Source organism: Triturus cristatus, chromosome 4_2 (genome assembly GCF_964204655.1).
Source record: "Triturus cristatus chromosome 4_2, aTriCri1.1, whole genome shotgun sequence".
NCBI lineage: Eukaryota > Metazoa > Chordata > Amphibia > Caudata > Salamandridae > Triturus > Triturus cristatus.
The window spans coordinates 806,520,773-806,540,599 of NC_140586.1; the positions used below are offsets into that span (position 1 = coordinate 806,520,773).

The 19,827-nt window shown below is 40.5% G+C and overlaps 1 protein-coding gene across 1 annotated transcript in view; it reads left to right on the top strand.

The window, feature by feature from the left end:
- POMGNT1 (protein O-linked mannose N-acetylglucosaminyltransferase 1 (beta 1,2-)) overlaps positions 1–19,827 on the top strand; it is a 344,012-nt gene that overhangs the window by 105,199 nt on the left and 218,986 nt on the right. The window contains exons 5-7 of the mRNA XM_085602754.1: positions 1,986–2,099; positions 7,560–7,677; positions 13,046–13,144. Coding sequence (XP_085458880.1) covers positions 1,986–2,099; positions 7,560–7,677; positions 13,046–13,144 — 331 coding nt within the window. The remainder of the gene's footprint in view (positions 1–1,985; positions 2,100–7,559; positions 7,678–13,045; positions 13,145–19,827) is intronic.

Below are 19,827 nucleotides of genomic sequence, written 5' to 3' on the forward strand. Positions count from 1 at the left end.
TTATATATGTTCTGCTTGTATTTAATGCACAAATACTATTATAAAACTATACCTATATTCCGAAATTAATTTTATATATTTGAATTTATTCCAACAGTTTCTTTTCAATTGTTTTTAAATCCTATACCATTTCTTCTCATTAATTTTTGTCCTAAAATATAAAGTATGCCATATGAAAAACATTTTGAAATAAATAATCTTAATTTCACTTACCCAAATTATCCATACCACCAATATGATCATAGGCTTTCCTCTAACTCATTTATAGTGAGTCCTATATATTGTTTTTTATATTGTTGATAATATTCACCTACTAGATTCTAGATCCTCACACATTCCCTAGCACCTGAGCCCAACTGACTTTACATGTCTCATGACTGAACACTTTATCGTAGCTTTTACAGTTCTGTTCTGTTTCTTTCCTTGTACCACCAGGCATTCTTAATGTACTTTAGAAACAGCTGCCAGTCTAGTGGAACACTGGAAGTTGTTTTTTAGTAATAAAGCAGGTACTCGTACCACAAGGAAGTAGTGGATATCTTACTGGTTGGCCATGCCACCAGCATTGCCAAACCACAAGAGCCCAAGAAAAACAGCTGACTTCTATTATATATGTATATTACCAGATACAAAAAACTCTGGTTCAAAAACTATACCCATGGTTTAAAAGGATATAACCATGCTGTTAAAAATCAGAATTGGTGTCTTTCAACCTTAAGATATAATTTTATCCTTGCATTTCAAATGTTGGCAGCATCACCCTCCCTCTTCAAAACTTTTCTGGAACCATCAGTACATACGTAAAGTGTGCATTTAAATATTTGTTTCTTTTGCTGTGTACTTATTGTTCCTTAATTGTACATCAATCAATTTAAAAAATACATTCAATTTTAAAGATTAATTTTTAATCTGAAGTTTTTTAATTTATGCAGTCTTCAACCCTGAGATGTTTATTCCATAGTGAGATTTCAAATTGGCTTTGAATGCACTCCCTTGCTGTTTTAGTGATTTACCAGACATAATACATGTAATGAACTGTACTCAGTAATTGACCGCTTACCACTCAACCTTAGACCCTGAGAGACTGTTTTTTATCTGTAATTCTCGTAAACCATGTTGAATGTCTTAATTTGGTAATTACTGGATACTTTCAAGCGCTTTGAAGTAAACGCAGAAAACATGCTGACATTCGTCATTTAAAAAAAACTGTTCATAGTGCTTTTGGACCCTTCCCAGAATATAGGATTTACGCATATTATTCTTTCATAAGGTGTGAAGTTAATAAAAACCACACACACTTTGCCGTCACAAGAGCTCTCTTCACCATCTGTCCTCTATGCTCTGAATTTTAACACTGTCCATGTACCAGGCAAATAGTTTGAAATCAAAACGTTTCAAATGCCGCTTAAGGGAATCATTCATGCTCTAAAGCACAATAACCAGCATTAATGCAAACCCAACCACTTACCCCAAGCAGTTAGGCCCCTTCCCCGAATTTTCACTCCTAATGCAAATATCCGCATTTAACTCATGCTTATCTCTAGCTGTAACACTAAGCCTAAACTTAGCCCACATTTCCAACTCACCCTAGTCAAGGGTTTAGCCAGAAGCTTAATTTGTACCATAACCCAACTTTTGATCCTAACCGTTATTCATAACCTAAACGTTACCCTGTGCCTAGTTAAATCTAATCACACTAAAGTATTGCAATTTCAAATGCGTAATTTATATTCACATTTTTCGGCTCCCATTTTATTTTCAAACATTTTTCAAACTATTGTTTTTAAAACTTTACATTCCAAACTTGTCTTTCAAACTATCTTGTTTGACATTTTATCCTAATAGCCGTGTTAAATCGTAATGAATAGCTTACTCCATTCTATCCTTCGTTAATGTATTGTTTATATTTAATGGTGTTTTTGGTTTAAGGAAAAGTAAGTGCATAGTTCTGATTACCAATGCACTGTGTTTTGAAAATTATGTAGGGTCACGTAATGGCAAAGCGGGTGTTTGATACTTACTCCCCTCATGAGGATGAAGCAATGGTTCTTTTCATCAACATGGTGGCTCGTGGACGCATTCTGATATTCACTGTAAAGGTAAGCTGAGCAAGTGCAACACTCCATCTGTAAGTCAGCAGCCCCAGGTAAGTTAGTAAATGCATGGAATTAAGGCCAACATCTCCCTTAAGAGTTTAACACCTGAGACTCTCCTCAAACACCCCCAACACAGTGCGGAGCCCTTTTTTTCCCCTTTTTTTTAAAGTTTACAACACATTGTGATTAAGCCTTTTGTCTTTTTTTTCTACAAAAGATATTCATGCCAAATTTGGATTTTGTTTTCAACCACATTTGGGGGATACTAATGAACCTCAGGGTGTTGTGGATTCTCTTGGGGAAAACCGAGAACATAGCAAAATATAGCAACATTTTCAGGTTTCATTTTTTGGAAAAATGGAGAGAAGTGCTGGCAAGAAAGTGTATTTTTATACTAAAAGTGGCATCAACACGAAATTTGTTGTACTAAGATCACCATTCTCCTAGCTTTCTGAACAGGCAAAGCTGTAAAAAAAATTAAAAACGTTCTATTTTGCAATTTTTCTACATGTTTGTCGTTTTTTTTTTTTTCCCTCCTATTTTCTGACTTCCTACTTGCTGTTTGCCGTGTAAGCAAGCAAGTGTTAAACCACATGGTGAACCCGCAAAGCTATACATTTCTGAAAACATTCGGAACTCAGCAAGGAGTAATTTGTCTAGATCTGCTCATGGGTTTACCCCCAAAAGACTAATCATTGAAATAGCGGACTGTTTTAATCTCGATTTACAACAGTAATATACGGTCACATCTGTCATACCATTCTGGCCACAGGGATATGTAGACTTTTAAGTTTTATTTTGTGAAAACTAGGCATTGATTCGTATGGTAAAATCTAATAAATGAAAAATGGGTATGCAGGCCATTGTGCGTTTTCTAAATGTACCTAAAATGTTAAGCCTAGGAACAGTGATATTTGTGCAACTCTGAATTTGGATATACCCATTCTATCATGTGATTGAGGGCATTTTTCAAAATGTTCTTTCTTGCACACTGGCTGGGGAATCCATAAAAAGTGGGAAATTCAATTAATAAAAACACATGTTCTACTATCTTGCCACACAAAACCTACTGAACCTAGACATGTCTGAAAACTAGACACCCAGGGGAGTTCAGGGTGGTGTGGATCTCATGACCTTTTCCTACCCAGAATCCCCGTCAAACCTCAAAAGGTCGCTACAATTTGACATTGTCTGTGAGGCAAAGTTACAGATCCTGCAGGGATCTGCAAAATGACGACCACCCAGCATTCTCACATTTTTCCAGATAAAATGATATCCTGTTAGTGTGGCTGAACAGATTGACTGAGACGAGAACAGACTACACCTAACTAGAGAACATGCTAAGGGGGGGGCGTCTCCCTCTTCTGTGAGGAGAGACAAATCAAAATTCCAAAGGCGGCAGCTCTTTGAAGCTTGCCGACCTACGGAGTGTAATCCGCAGGTAATTCTGTGGGAGGGGGTGTTGCACCCTCTTCCTGGACAGGCCTTTGTTCAAGGTCTCTAGAGCAAAAGTCTCTCACCCTAGGAGGTCAGAACAGTGTCCCAAGTGGCAGAGACCAGTTAGCGAGTACATCAGAGGCTGGTATGTTTTCAGGACCATTACAAAACAATGGAGCAGCCCAGTAGGCCATAGGACCTGGGTGAAATTTGGTACAGAAAACAGTTAGTACCAACAGGAATTATTCAAATCATGTATTACTTAGCACCCGATATCACGGATTTCAAAACACTTTAAGACATTGGTATCAAGTTTGTTTATATAAAATATTCATTAATCATTTCAAGGCACATTAATTCATGTGACACAGTTGCTCCACAGTGAGTGGAAAGTCAGTGTAGATAAGAGTGCTCGTGAATAGATAAGGCGATGAGAATTACAGGTGAGAATATATACAGTGTAAACAAGGATTTAGAATAAAGACCGGCTAAAGATACTTTTTCTAATTAAATGTTCCACAAGTCATTAGATACAGCATCTGAATTCTGTGTTCATCTAAATGTGGTATGGCGGGCCCTGTAATATATATCTTCCAACTCCTAACTAGTCTGGTGTCTCCCCAGTTCTTTTTACCAGTGAACATGATTGGATTTATAGATATGCCTGGAGGGTTGGGTGAGGAGAGATTAGATCAGTCACCTGTCAGGTGTTTTAGAAACCAGCCATTTTTCATATGGGGTGAGATGTCTCTGCACAGCCATCTTGTCAGGATGTAAAAGCCAGTGACGTAGTTGCCAGTAGTGCAATCGCTCTGTCTCGGGAATAGCATAGTCTGCGTGTAGTTGTGTGAAGGAGATCACCTCTTCCTCATCCATCATATGTCCCGCCGAGTGGCAGGAAAATTGGCGCCATCTGGAGTATCCCTTGGAGTTATTGCCTGGTAGGAAGTCCGGGTTATTGAGTAGAGGCGTCAAGGGAGAGGGGAAGCAAGATAGACTATACCCAGTGCTACACTGGTCACAGGCCTCCTTGGTTACTCTTGTGATTGGAGTGAGATATACCGGGGTCTGTGCGGTTTCTTCAGAAAGGGAATCTTCCTAAGTTAAGTGCCGGCAACTTCTCAATCCTGAAAGAGCCAGTGTCATCCCGGATTTATTGGACTAGATACCTTAATTGGGTTGCCTGGTGGTTCGGTGTCCCAAGTCCCCCTGCACCTGCAGGTAAGTAGCTAACCTCTTTCTTCATTCAGGGTCGTTTCCAAGCTGAGACAAATTGGTGCAGTTCAGATTATAATTTGTGAATCGTCCCTTTCGGGGGAGCTAGGGGAAGCGTTTGAAACAGATACAGGATTTTGGGCAAAATGCTCATTTTAATGACTGTGAGTCTATGCAACGAAACAACAAAAATCCTTGGGTCTGAGTTATCTGCACTGGAGGACAAAGACAAAAAAAGTGGCACTGAGAGTATCCCAGCAGTAATAGCTGGGGGAGAAATCCCTTTATGACGAAATCCCTCACCCACCTATGGTGGCATGCTTCATCATTTGGGATTCTCCTCCCTGAGGAAAAACCTAGTTCCTCTGAGGGCTACAACCCCCCTCACTGAGAGGGAGGAGCACAGGGATGTTTTTATATCTGCTCTAACTGGATTTTCTAAATCCACCAAATGAGATCTGTGGTGTGGGTGAGGTCGCAGTGCAAAGAAAGAAAAAATGTGGGTGAAGTGATGATAAAACTAGCTAGAGAGAACTAAATTGTTGCTTTATTTGTAAGTCCTCGCTGCCAGGATTAAAAAACGGTGCACCTGGATTTAAACTGCGTGTGTGGAGTGACAGTGAGTCTACCCAGCTATGAAATCGTGTGGGATATCCATCGGGCCAATTCAGCCTTGAGGTGACAGTATAAAGATTTATAGTTAAGGAGTGAGGTTGCCTGGACAATGGAGGCCAGCTGGGTCTCCAAGTAAGTGACGGTCGACTTTGTCTATTGAATAGGGAATTGTGCAGCAAGATGGGCTTTGAGTTCAGGGGGCAATAACTCGGAATTCCAAGGTGATTCCAAATGTCTCTAGCTCGGTCATGAACGCCGGGAGGGACGTCGCCGGGTTGTCCCGTGTTGCCAACACATAATCGGCGTATAGGCTGATCTTATGTTGCCCCCACCAAAAGTGGTCCCAAAGTTGTTAGGATTGTCGCAAACTCTCTGGGCCAGAGGTACATGTAGAGGTGAACAGCAGGGGTACAGGAGACACCCCTGCCAAGTCCCCCTACCAATGGCAAAGGGAGCAGAAATGCAGCCATTCACCCTGACAACTCTGTGGGAAGGTGATAACAGTTGAGAAACCACGACCTGAACTTTCCCAGTTATGTTGAAGTGGGCAAGGATTTGTTCCATAAAAGGCTAATGCACCCTGTCAAAGGCCTTCTCGTCGTCGATAGCTAGCAGCATATACTTCTGGGAGCATAAAGCCTTCTCTATATGATATGTAGCACTCGCTTAGTGTTATTGCGTGACTGGAGTTGGGGGATAAAGCCTGCCTGAGACGGGTCTATTATGGACGGCATACAGGGGCCCAGCCTGGACACCAAGATAGAGGTTAACAATTTTAGGTCGACATTCAGTAAGGAGATTGGGTGGTATGAGCCTCATCAATGCCTATCTTTACCAGGCTTGGGGATGACCACCACCAGGGCCATCCGCATGGAGGGAGGAATGGCTGTGGGGGCCGAGAAGGGGTTGAAGAGCCATGTTAGGAGTTGGGCAAGGGCATGACAGAATCTTTTATGGAATATAGATGGGCAGCCATCGGGGCTGGAGACTTCAAAGTCTGTTGTCGAGAGATTGCTGAAATTACCTCCTCCACTCTGATCTCCTGATCAAGCGAGGCTAGTTGGTCGGATGTGAGGGGAGATGTGTATGAATCAGCAAGGTATGAGGTACCATTCCGCATGGCCAGACGTTAACCAGTGTATAGGTCTGCATAGAAGTCTTTAAATGAATCCGCAATAGTGACCTCGTCTGTGATCTGTGCCCCCGAATGGATGTCCATCTTCTGTTGCTGAGTGCGTAGCCTGTTGTTTAGGAGGTGGCCTCCCTTGTCGCCCCTAATGTAAATGGCATGGCGTAGACTTAGTGCCGCATATTCAGCTCTGTCAAGGTCAATGCTGGCTGGTTGAGCTCGAGCGGTGGTCCATTGCTACCAAGTTCTTGGGGCCCCTGTGTGCTGATGTATTCCCTCCCGTTCTTTCACCTGCCTAGACAGTTGATCCCTTTTCTTTCTTGTTTGCAGACACATAGCGCTCCCGTTTATTGCTGGAAGAAATGTACAATTTCCCACACTCTATGCCTTCTCAGTAAATGATTGAACTTTGGTCACGTCCCAACCTATAGGTGCAAATATCTTGCATGTCTGTTTTTTCATTTGACGGCTACTGGATAAGTGCAAGGAACATTCAATCTGATTTTCTTTAAAAGAATTGTACGTATGTATTATGCACACATTTGCACTATAGAGCAGCTTTACAGCGTGTAGTGCAGTATAGCGCAAGGTATGAAGATAATTATGCACTTCCTACGGACCTGCTTGTTGTTTAATTGTTCTCTGCTCTACAGTAGATGAGTGTGACCATTGCAAGCTCTTGCGAGAAATGTGGGCACATGAAAGTGCCAGCACCTGCCCTGTTTGCAGCACCCTGTATTTCCAGTCCTGAGCTATAATATCACAATGTTTTCAGGTTCTTGATTTATGTGCTTTGGCCAATTGGGTGAGCAGATTTAATATCGCATTTAATGACTTGTAAAGGAGAAGCCAAGGATTGGAGACCTGCTGTCTTGCTGATATTGAGCAGGATGGCAACCCTAAGAAAGGGTTAGTAGAGGAGAGTTCAACGTTTTCATCTCTATTTAAAGCATGCATTTTATCTTAATTGGCACCCACATTCTGGAGGGAATGCTTTGTCGCTAAGCAGATGGGGGTTGAAAGGAGTTTAGTAACTAAGATTTGCTGAGGTTGTTCTCTTTTCATAGGACGAGGGTTCTTTTCATCTCAAGGACACTGCAAAAAGCATCCTGAAAAACCTTGGGAGCCAAGTTGCCTCATTGCTCAGCTGGAGGGACATGTGGGCCTTTGTGGTACGAAAAGGAGGTAAAGTTCCATGGTCCTTGGCACTAAAAGGCACACATAATCTGGTATGTGCATTGGTAAAAGAAAAATGCATTTAGTTATTCAAGCTCTAAATAAATGCCATCTGTTCGCTTTCTCTGGGTTTGCGGTATACTGTGTATAATCACTATATTTTCTTATGTTTCGCTTTCATATGTCTATGAAGCTTCATTGTGTAATAACTCTTCTGGGATGTTCACTGTTTCATTAATGATAAGTTTCCCCAAATGTTATCATTGTCTGTAGGATACTCTTCACTTTTCTTTTCAGTAACAATTGTATTGTTTATTTCCATCTTTGTTATGTTTAGTTATGACAACTCTCTTGCTCTATGCAGTGGAATATTCCCAAGAATGTATCTAGCCATGAGCCTGAGCTTGGCAGTGGGCTGTTGCAGTGAAAACCCACGTTAGGCTTTCAAGCGTGGGGAGAGGGATTCCCAGTGTGTTTTTAAAAAAATTTTTTGGGGGAGGTCCGTATTTAAATCCATTTCCTTCTACATTTTTGCCTTTCATCTGCCTTAAGCCCCTTTAACCCCTCTTTCTTTTGCTCTATGAGCTCTTCCTTGTTATCTTAACTCTTTGTAAGGGTTTACTCCCTATATGAGTTTGTCTTGTTAGTTTGTATTATGTAATTCAGTTGTATTAAATTTGTATCCTCTTAAGTCACCTGGGATAGGCCTCTTGTCACTGTTAGGCCACTGGTAATCGTAGGACATTTGTTTACGTTAAATAGCGTTAACAATTTTTTTTTTTTACTGTTTTTAAATTTGTACACAGGGGTGTGCAATTTAATAAAATATCTACTCATCCATTGAAAAGGCTGCTTCATAAATCTACTTGTCCTGTAATAAAATCCACTTGTCCCTTTGGTGCCATGTAGTGCGACAACAAGTTATGGTAGCATTTTATATATAAGAGCTCTGATAATAGCCTCTCTAATTATGCCAGAGCTCATACCGCAGTATGGTTCTTTGAGGGTTGGAGAAAAAGTGAACTTGTAACCGCTCAACAGATTTTTGCATGAGAAAATCTACACAAATGCAGTTCACAAATATTTTCGAGAGGTACAAATTCCTTGCCTACTTATGTAAATTCTTGTGAATTCCTGAAAGCCTAAATCTGCACTAATGCCAGGACTTATACCATGGGTGCAATTGTGTGACATTCTTAAAGAATTGGGCCCCTATTAGGGTCTGGCATTTACCAAGAACTTTTGTTTTTATAAAAATTCTGTCTGTCTGTCTATGGGCTGGCTTTACTGTGAGGGACAGCATTTTGTTCTTTCACAAGGAGCATATCGGCATGCAAAGTAGTTTTGTTCAGTGTCAGGAACTACAGTGGCAATGTGTAGTTTTTAAGACCAAAAATATTTCTGCTTTTGCCAATGTTAGTTATAATGACATCCCCACAACAATAGTTTTATAAAAAACATGTCAAAACTAGACTCTCAGTGACAAAATGCTGGCCACCAATGTCGTACGTATTGGTTTTGCAGTTCCTGTTTATTATCCTGTTTCCTTTACTTTTGTTGAAACTGGTTACACTGAATTTTAATATAAGCATGTCAACCCATTTTACTGACTGATGTGTGAAGGTAAATGGTACCTAAAATTTCAGAGTAATTTAGCTAAACACTTTTTTTCCAGTTGATTTTTTTTTTTTTTTTTAATGAACGTTTTATTTTGAAAGCAAAGAATAGTCAGTTTTGCTTTCAAGGATTTGCATATATTTGCTTCTGAGCGAGCATCCTGGAAACATTATTCATAGCCTCGTATCATTAAGCTTTGCAATCTTGTGTATACATTTTTATACTGGACCACTGTCAGTAGTGCATTCTGAACTTACATTTCCTTATCACGCTCACCCTAATAATTAAGGCTTTGTATTAATGAACCATAAATACAAGTTCGGACAGCATTAACATATGGACACAAAAATTACCTCAAATGCAGACAATGCCCTTCCCTGATCCATAATGTAGCCCTGTAATCTGGCAGCCAAGGTGATTGTAAATCATTTGGTTGTGCCCACGTTTCCCAAAGACAAAATGAACATGAAAACTTGTTGTCTTTGATGCCAAACAATATGTCCTAGCCTTTGGGCTATAGGAATTCCTCAACCCTGCTGTACAATATATCCATGCATTTGGTGGGAAGGCATTACTATGTATTACTCTATAATTGGTCTCATTACTCTACATTGTCGGCATAAAGAGTGGGTAACGGAGAGTATTTTCCATTTAGTTTCAAAATAGTCTACGACTATTTTCTGCACCGAGCTGCATAGCTCAACAAAAATCCCTTTAGCAGGCAAACTGCCTTGGAGTCTCATCTAATGTTATTTGAGAAATTCATTTTGATTTTGTGAAAAGTCTGGGGAAATCAACAGTTACTGGGCCACAAAAGTATAATTGGAAGCCCTTTGCCACTCTGGTGCTGGCTCGGACTCTCAAACTGGGCACAAAGTACCCCTGGACATTTTGCTGTATGAATTCATGTATAGGCATTGCTTTCACAACTAAATAAAGGAAAACTACTTTAATGCGTTCATAAATAATATGGACAAAATTACCAAGATAATCAAGGTTTCATTGGGATTAACAAATTGGAACCCAAATTAAAGCAGCCTCGCAGAATAACTTGGGTGGAAGTTACTACCCTAAACATTTATTACACAGTGAGCAACTAACGCTAAGTCTGTTTCTGCTATCCCAGGTTGTACCATGTGAATATTTGTTTCTGTAGGTTCTAACTTGCAAAAACCAGCATTACCCTGTAACAATGCCTACTGCCGTAACCTATGGCTTTTACTAAAAAAGAAATGGTTTGGCCCTAGGACTTTGTCAGGTGTGTTACAATACAATGTAAACGCCCGTGGCAACATTTTTCACTATTGTTGCAGAATCCTACTGGCTTTGGTGAGAGCAAAAGATACGGCCTGGAGAGGCCTACGTTGAGACAGAACCACAGCGTAGACATCCTATAACTTAACATGAATTCTCTCTAGAGAAACAGACATTTAGATTGGCCAGATCCAGTGATCGAACATATTTGCACATCTCTTTCTAGAGAAACGTCCTAAACTGCAGCCAGCCTCAGTTTTTCTGAACCCGGTTGCGTGCTGCAGCCTGTCTAGCTAAAGATATATTTTAGGTTGCCTAGCATTCAGGAAACTTTTTAGAACAGAAAGGCAAGGTGTACACTGCTGCTCTTTGATGCCTACATTGCCCTTTTTCTTTTAACCTGCATGTATTTTACTTTTTACACCTTGCCGAACATGGGAACTTGTCCCTCTGCTCTCACATGGCCCTGCAGTACCCGGGCAACTGCGTAGCGAGCTCATGTTAGCCACACAGTCTCACCTTCTGTCCTCCTGCATAGTCTCTTCCATTGTCTAGTGGTTGAATCTGCCTTTCCTGACTTCTCTATCCAAAAGGCAGTCAAAGCTGATGGTTCCCGGCAGAGGGCGGCCTTCACTGGCAGAAAGAACTGTGCCAGGGAGGCCTATATTTCCCCTGGTGTGTAGGAATAAGCCCTTATGAGCCCCAGTAGTTTGAGAAGGACATGGGTGCAAGACACTAAAGTGAAAATATTGATGCTGCTGGATTTTTAGTTTTTGGGTGCTACCACCTTTTCGTGAGATGGATCTAGGCAATGCTCAAGCATCTAAAGGATTTAAGACTTCTCAATCCCCACTGGACACATTTCATTTACCGGGAAGTTCAGAATTCTTCTTGCTCCAATGGGCCAGCCTGTGTTAACTAAACCTACAGCTAGGGGTTTCTTTGTCTAATATATATTTGCTGCATTAATTCTGTAAAAACTGCAAATCTCCTGTGGTAGATGGGTAAGATCAGCTGTATATTGAAAGCTGAATAATAGCTACTACAACCTGCTTCATTAAAGAGTTGCTGCATCTACGTAGGCTGTTGAAGAAACCATATGATTTAGAACTAGCATAGACTCCTTTTTCTCTCTGCTTCATTAACTTTGCACATTCAAAGTATTCTTGATCATTCTATATTGCACTGGTGGCCATTTATGTAATGTTTTAAAAAAACGTGGGTTATTTAAAAAAAAAAAAATGAAGAGACAGAGCTAAAATAACACAAAAGCCAGTTAAAGATGTTGGTAAATCTAAGGTAATAAGATTGCTAATAATTAAGGCCTCTGGATTCGTAGGGGCAAGAGAGTCGCTGCTTCCCCTGCCGAACACCCAGGTGAACTGTACATTAACATGACTACTATTGGATTATAATTGAGCACCAATGTATCTCATGCCACCCTGATCTCTTTTGATACATAGAATTTTTTTTGCAATTGGGTGCAGAATAGAGGTTCTCAGAATAAAGCAGGGGAGTAAATGCTAAACCTTTTCAAAATTAGTTCTCGGCATGACAAATATGCATTTGGGTGGATTTCCATCTTAAGTTTCTGGTTCAAGCCCTCCTGGACAGAGCCTTTTGCATTCAGTCAGCAATGGGTTTTCTCACTGGAAGAGAGTGCTTTTCATCTTTTAAGCAAATTGAAATGTTGCTTTATTGGTCTGTTGCATTTCTCCTAGAACTTTTTAAAGTTCTGTGGCTCCCTTAAATCTTGTGCACCATCTGTAGGTTGGGCCCTGGGGTAGGACTGCAGGCTATGTCTGGCTATGACTAGCACTGCACTCTCCATATATAACTAGAAGGGATCATTTGGTTGATCATGATGAAGTCCAGTACTTGACATGTGTCTTAAACATACAACTAACTTGATTCCAGAGCTGCTTCAGAAAGTATCCTGAGCAATCCTTGGTGCTTATTGACTGGTGCAACAGAATGGCTCTGTTGATCCATGACTCAGGCTTCCGACCTTTGTTCAATGACTGTGCCTGCGACTGGTTACAGATGAATGCCTATTCAACTTTGGGATCTCCTGCAATGTAGGTTACCTGGCTTACAGATTTCTAGATGCAGAGTTTCTCCAGTATGTCACTAAACCAGCAGATCTGCTTAGAAGCCTTAGTGGGCATCTGCATAAGGGTGCCAAAGATTTTCCCTTGGTATGACCTCCTTTAAAAAATGGAAAATAAATTCAGGGAGAGAACAAAGTCTAATAACTTACTCAAGCTGCCCACTAAAACCTTAACCAATCATTTAACATGTCTTAATATTAAATAGTGTAGTGACACCACTAGGTCTTATAAGACTCCCTTCTCTGCAAAGCAATCTAAAATAGTTAGATAAAAGAAAATACATTTCTGTAATTATATAGGCACTAGTTTGGCTATGTGATCACTCTACACATATAAACAACCTAATTTAACAGTTCTTCTCCTGAATAAATGGTGTTGTGTGCTTTTTTTATTAGCACAAGCCTATGGAGAGAAGCATTCCAAGTCTCCAGCTCTATCCACATGGGGAGATCCAGTCTTACTGAAAACCGAGGTGAAACTGACTTCTCCAGAAGGTAAGCAAATACATTGTGAATCCTTTGTATCTAACTTGGTGCCTAGGTTAACAGTCATGGCAATTCCCTTGCACAAGGCTGTGATAATGAGTTAAGCTGCTTTCAGTGTAGAAGAAATATGTCCTGATGTTGGGGTCTTGGTCGATAAATACTGGGAGTAGCAGAACTGCTTCCTGTATGTGGATTCTAGAAAAAGTGGAACTTACAGCTTTTATAACCTCCTGTAAAGAACACAAACATTATTGAATTTACTAACCTCTGTTGGGCATAATAAGACCCCTTTGGATATTTCAGTTGGATTTATGTTTCCTGAATAACTGTAGAGCTGATGCTTGATGATGGCCTATTGTGATTTAACTTGGTTTGACAGCTGTGGTTATTTTTTGTTTTGCATCTATTGTTCTGTAGCATTGCTCTATTTTACTGTGCCTTTTCACGCTCCTGCTGCCAGAGATTTGTGACAGTACAAAAGATAATAGTTCTTAAAAAGCAGGAGCATTGTTCAAACATGAAATTTGTTCGATTAGTTAATACATAGCTCTGTCAAGTCTTAAGGAAGAGCCAGACCCATCTAGTACTTCCTCCAACCTTGGCTAATATTCGAGTTTTCAGTGAGACGTCAGACATTCTATCCTATATTCCATTAGGCTTCATTACAGCACCTCTCCAAAACTAAGAATAATTTTGATCTAAAACGAAAGAAACAAACCTATGTAGGAAGTTGTCATATAGGGGACGTAGTGACCCCAAGGGTCAGTATCCTATTGGCTACAACCCTACATTCCCCTAAAGCCCCTAAATTCGGTATTTAGGGGAGCCCCTGGCACCCGAGAAGCAGATCCTGATGACCTAAGAAGAGAGGTCATCGGACAGCTGAGAAGAAAGAAGCAGCTGACCTGATACCAACCCTGCCTGCCTGTTTGCATCCCTCATCGAAAACTGCACCAAAGTCAACTCCTCCTGCAGCTGTGACTCCAGAAACTTGGGAGGACTGCCTGCCTTCTAAAAAGCCTCAAGGCCTCCCATGAACAGAGGACCTGTTCTGAAGAAACTCTAAAAGAAATACTCAGAGTCCTCCGGAATTGCCAAAACCTGACTCCTGAAGCAACTACTGCACCTGTCGCCTCTGGCCCGAGTTGAAGTGGGCCGCAGGTGTCAACAAGTTCCCCGAGCCCTGCAGTGATTAAGTCCATTGTTGTTTCACTCCTTGACCCCCCCCCCCCCCCCCCCCCCCCCAATGTTGCCTGCAGCCTCTGCACACCTACCCCCACCCCCAACCACTCCGGTAAGAAAAACACTGACAATTAAGGACACCTCTGCATCCGTCGCCCCTGGGCCTTGGAGAAGATGACCAACAGTAAATTCCTGCTATATTCTGAAATAAGATCCATTCTGGAGTTTGCTTCCGCCCACTTGGTGTTCCTTCAAAGCACTCAATCAGGTAGAGAGCTCGAGGAAGGACTCAACTGCTTTAATTTGCACTGTGCTGCAGGTAGCTCACGCCTGTATTGTCTTCCAGTCACCCTGTGTGTGTGTGTGTGTGGTGGGCGGGGTGACTTGAAAGGATGGATTTGAGACTGGCTTCTACAATCATTATTTGTGCTTCAACTGCTGTTACTGGGAGCTCCTGCTTTCTTCTCCAATTGCGTACTCTAGTAATTTTCTTTTAAATCCTGAGAAGAATCCAGTTGCATGCTACTGCTTTTGCTGTGTTCTGCTTTTCTGTGACCGCCCTGTGCAGCATTGTGCTTTGTGTTTCTTCTTTGCTTCACAGTCTCATCTTGTTTTACTCTTTCCTGGATATCCTGAATTTCTGTGCTGGTCTTCTGAGCATTTTTACCCTGAGTTTGCAGTAGTTCCCTTGGCTTCCTTGAGTCGGTTTCGTGTTTAATCCTGTTCTGAATTTGTGTAAATGCCATCTACTAACAAGACATCAATTATTCTTGATCTCAGAATTCCTGTTCTTGATTTCTGAAGTGCTGTTCTTGATTTCTGGTCTTGGCTTTCTGCCTGACTCCTTGCCATCTCTGTTGTTCTCGGAGTTAGTGCTAGTGTAGTATCTGTTTCAGTCTCTATCTGCAGTTCTTTCGTATTGTCTGGTTTTTCTACTCTTAATCTTTGTCTAAACAGTTCTTTCTTCTCTGGTTTTCTGTTCTGTTCCAAATCAGTCCACTGTCTGTTGGGGTCTTGTATCAGTTTACAGTGTGACCTTTAACCTTAGTCTATGATCTGGTAAGGGAAAGGATTCTATGGGTGCACCCAGGTCCTTTGCAGTCTTACATATTTCAGTGTTGCTACCAGTCTTGGTCCACAGTCATAGCAACATACCCAAACTATGACTTTCTTGTATGACTGTTGATGAGAGCAATCTGTGTGTATAAATCCAAAGGGCTTTCTTTCCCAAAGCTACTAAGACACCCCTTGTCACATAATAGCACATCTCTTATTTTGATCAAACATTGTTACCTTGTACTGCTGCTTTTCTCCTGTCTCTGCCTATAGTCACCTCATGACCTCTGTTGCCTTGTGCCAGTTTGTTTTGAGCAGCCTGTAACTTACCATGCCATGTCATCTTGCTAAGTAATACCTCTGGAATCACCTGGCTCTGTATTCGCTCCCTGACAAAACCCTGTACTTGCTTAAACAAGATTAACCTTAAGTCTTTCTCTATGGACACATTAGGTCCTTAATAGTTAATAGGCTCCCACCGCCTCCTAGTTTTCTACTTTATGGTTATACCTCCATCATTCCATGACTTCTCCATCACCTTGTCATGCTGGGCAAATTCTTTACTATGTACAAGAATATCATCTTGAAAAATTATACTCTTGCTACAGCCTTAAACTATTTTCTTCATAAGCCTGTTAAAAACACCCATAGCTGATGCCAACCAATGCATCGCATGGATCCACAGAAAGGGGACAATTGCCTACCCAGTCCACCTATGAAGCCTTCTTGGGTCCAAATATACTTGAATTAAGTCTGACATCTTCCCCTTCTGTGGGGATTGAGCACAATCACCATTGGTACCAACCATTTAGATGATTCTTTTGTCTCAATTACTTGTTCACAAGTCTCTCAAACTCTTGCTTCAATGCTTCTCTTGTTAAGTTAGAAATGTGTATACATTTTATGCATTGCAGGTAAAATGTTTTATTGGTAAATTCCAGTTCTCCCAATATTTGAATAAAACCCTTACTAGCTCATTGGCATGTAACTCTGTTGGGATGAAAATGCCACAAGAACAGCACTTCTCTGCCAGCTAAAGCATCTTTTTTTGAAAACCACCTTTGCCACAAACATTTGTCTCATGTTAATATGTTTGGACCCCCTACAACCTTACTTCACATCTGCTTTCAACAATTTATTGCCATCTCCTACCAACTCTTTCTCGTTTACTTTTGTTTTCCCCATCAAAATCAATCCACCAGAGTCCGGTAGGACACGCCTGCCCTTATGTATTTCTTCACTGTATGGTTCTCTGCAATATGCAGAGTGATGTACTTAGACCTTTTGTAAACTACGCCATAATTCTGTTCGGTGGCCAGTCCTTGAACTAAAAGGCCGAACATCTGGGACCAAATCCAGTTGGGCTGTTATCTGATAGCACAATTGGAGGACGCGCTGTCCTGCTTACTGACTATCTACCATTTTAGTCCATTCTTTAATGTTTGGAGTCACAGAATCCATCAATTTGTTTACAGATCAAGAGTCAAACGGTCAACATTTTGGTAACTCTAGTCCGGTTTTCTTTCATCTTTTATTCTTAATCCAGAAAAATGACAGGTGAGCTTACCTCAAATTGCTGACTGCTGGCAACTGGTATTATTTTACTTACAGCTTTCCAAAAAAGACTCTGAGTTTGGCAATTCACTAACATGCATATTTAATCTCCATTAGGGGCTTGGCACTTCTTGCATCGATTTGTCTTGGAGTCTCACCATCTTTCGGTGAAAATATTATTTTTCTTGAAGGTAGCCGGGTTTACACCGCGGGAAAAAAGTATATTATAAGATACTTGCCATAATTCTTCCAGGTCTTAATTCGGCAAGCTTCTGTTCCACATTGAATGCATTGGAGGTCTCTTTTTATCTTCCTCGTCACACGAGTATCTGTACCATTTTGCTGTTTCCTTTTTGCGTTTTCCAGATTCACATCTACTTCTTGTGACATCATGGTGTATGATCATGCTGATTCTGCTATTACTCTCAACATTATTCCTGCGATTGTATTCTGATACTATGGCATTCATATACCATGTAGTCCTAAAATCTAATTTTGCTCTGGATTACATTCATTCACTTCTTCTTCCATAATCACATTATCATTGCTATACAACTGTGCAAAATGTCCCTTCTGCATTTGTGATATTTTAATAATCTAGCTACTCAGTGTGGCTTGCCAGACAGAAGCTTCTTCAACATTTTCAATACTTGTTTTTCACATTTCATTTTGCTTTTATGCTTGTGGGTATATCTCACACCAGTATTCACTGGTTCTCATTTGTTCACTTTACTCTCTCATTTTGTCTCGTGTTTGCCATTTTAACATCCTGTAATTTCTTACAATTCTACTTTTAATGGCATTGACTTCACCGGAGTATAGAGTCATAAACTTAATTGCCTTGACTCACTCAGAACCGTGTGCTATTTCTATAGCTTTCAAGTTTAGATTTTCTTTTGTTTTGTTAGTAAATATTCATGTATTTTAGGAATACTGGCATCTCTGACTTTTTAATTGGGACAATAATGACAGTTTTATATGGCTACTATACACACAATAAACCTCTTTTGTTTGCTCCTTTTACTTTTTTCCAAAATATGTTTCTGTCTGCACCCCAATATGTTTTTCTAACCCTTCTTTTTATTGAGTTTTCTAGGGAAGAAACACAAATAATTTATAAGAACCAAGGTGATGCTGTCTGTGTTGTCAAAAATAACAACTTCCCACAAAAGTAATTCCAGTGATAGGAAGGACCGTTTCAAATCCAGTGTCTGTTCTAGAAATATTGAATGTTGTAGGTGTGGTTTCAATGGCCATGTAGCTTCTTTTAGCTTATGTCGTCCAAATTTAAAAAAGCACTTGTAGTTCTTGCTGAATGTTAGGCTACTTTACCAGAGTATGCATGAAATCAGGAAAAATACCAACGTCAGTAATATTAATGATGAACAAGAAAATGTTTAAAGCACACTCTCGAGTTTGGTGTTAAACAACGATACTATGGAGTTTAAGTCTTTGAAGGATCCTTTTGCACCAGTGACTGCTGGGGATGTTCCACTGGCATTTATAGATTCTGATGCATGTGTAACCATCATCACACACAGCACTTCTTTCGCAAGAAGAAATCTTGTGTAAGTCTGACATCAAGGCTCAGTCATTTTAGGGATCTAAAATTGACTTAAATGGTTTGTTTGAATCATCCATTTCCTTTACAGGTTCTGTAATTGTTGGGGAAGTGTATGTTGCTTTTAAGGGCAAGAACATTTTATGTTGGGTGCATCAAGGTTTGTTCAGTGGTGTACTGTTACCAGGAAATAAACAGCATGTGTGTTGATGTTTAGAGAACTGTCTGTCTGTTTCTCTTGCAAGGCTGTCTGTGTGTGTCTTGGATCAGAAGGACTGTGCATGGCCAAGTTTTTGTAATTCTCCTTTGAGAGCTAGAGACACACATATTTCTGATGTGTAATGCAGTAGGACGATTAAAGATGTTATTAGCAAGCATCAAGAAGTGTTTTTTGGAAGATTTGGATGTACTTAACAACTTTATACTAAATCTCAAACTGATCAGTGTTTGTGTTCCTTGAAGCACAAAAGTGAGTTATTCCTCTCAGTGTCAGACAAGAGCTTACCCAGGTTCTCAGCATTTCGCAAGCTGAAGATGTCATTGAAACTGTAGGTAATTCTGTATGGTTATCCCTTATTGCGGTGGTGCAAAAGAAGAACAATTAATTCAGTGTCTGTGGTTTTATATTCACTTAACTAGGCCGTCAGGGTTGACTCTCATCCGCTTCCAAGAATTGATGATTTGCTGGCCAGGTTATATTGAGCAAACGTTTAGCAAATTGAACTTGCGGCATTTCATCATATTGTTCTCTCCAAAACCTTGTCATCTCACCGGTTTCTGTGACTCTAAATCGAGTTTTTCAATATAAATCGATGGCTTTTTCCAGTATGTTTTATAATTTTGGGTGAACTTGCAAGAACACAACAAGACACTGCTTTGCTACTGGTTTGCTTTTAAGGATAAAAACGTGTGTGTTTGGCTGAATCAGATAGAGTACTTGAAGCATGTTATTTGCGAGAACAGTAGTGGTCCTTGACCTGGTCTTGTGAAAGCTGGTAAAGATGTTCCTACCTCCAGCATCAAGGATAAAGTTCTCTCTATTCTTGGTCTTTGTGGGTTTTACATTCAAACTTTACTTCTGTGGTGGAACCTCCCAAAACTCACTAAGAAAAGGGTTGAAATTGTATGGAATGATGCACACATTTCCAAAATTTTGGAGAAATATGTGGAATGCCCAGCTCACCATGTTTGTTGACGACAAAATAATTTTCTCCATCCCTCGTAATCTGGCTTCAGGCCTGAACATAGCACAGAGTCCGCTCTTTTGGGATAACATCTAGCTGTTGGCGGCACCGGCGCACTCATTTTATTGGATTTGAATGCGGCTTTTGACATGGTA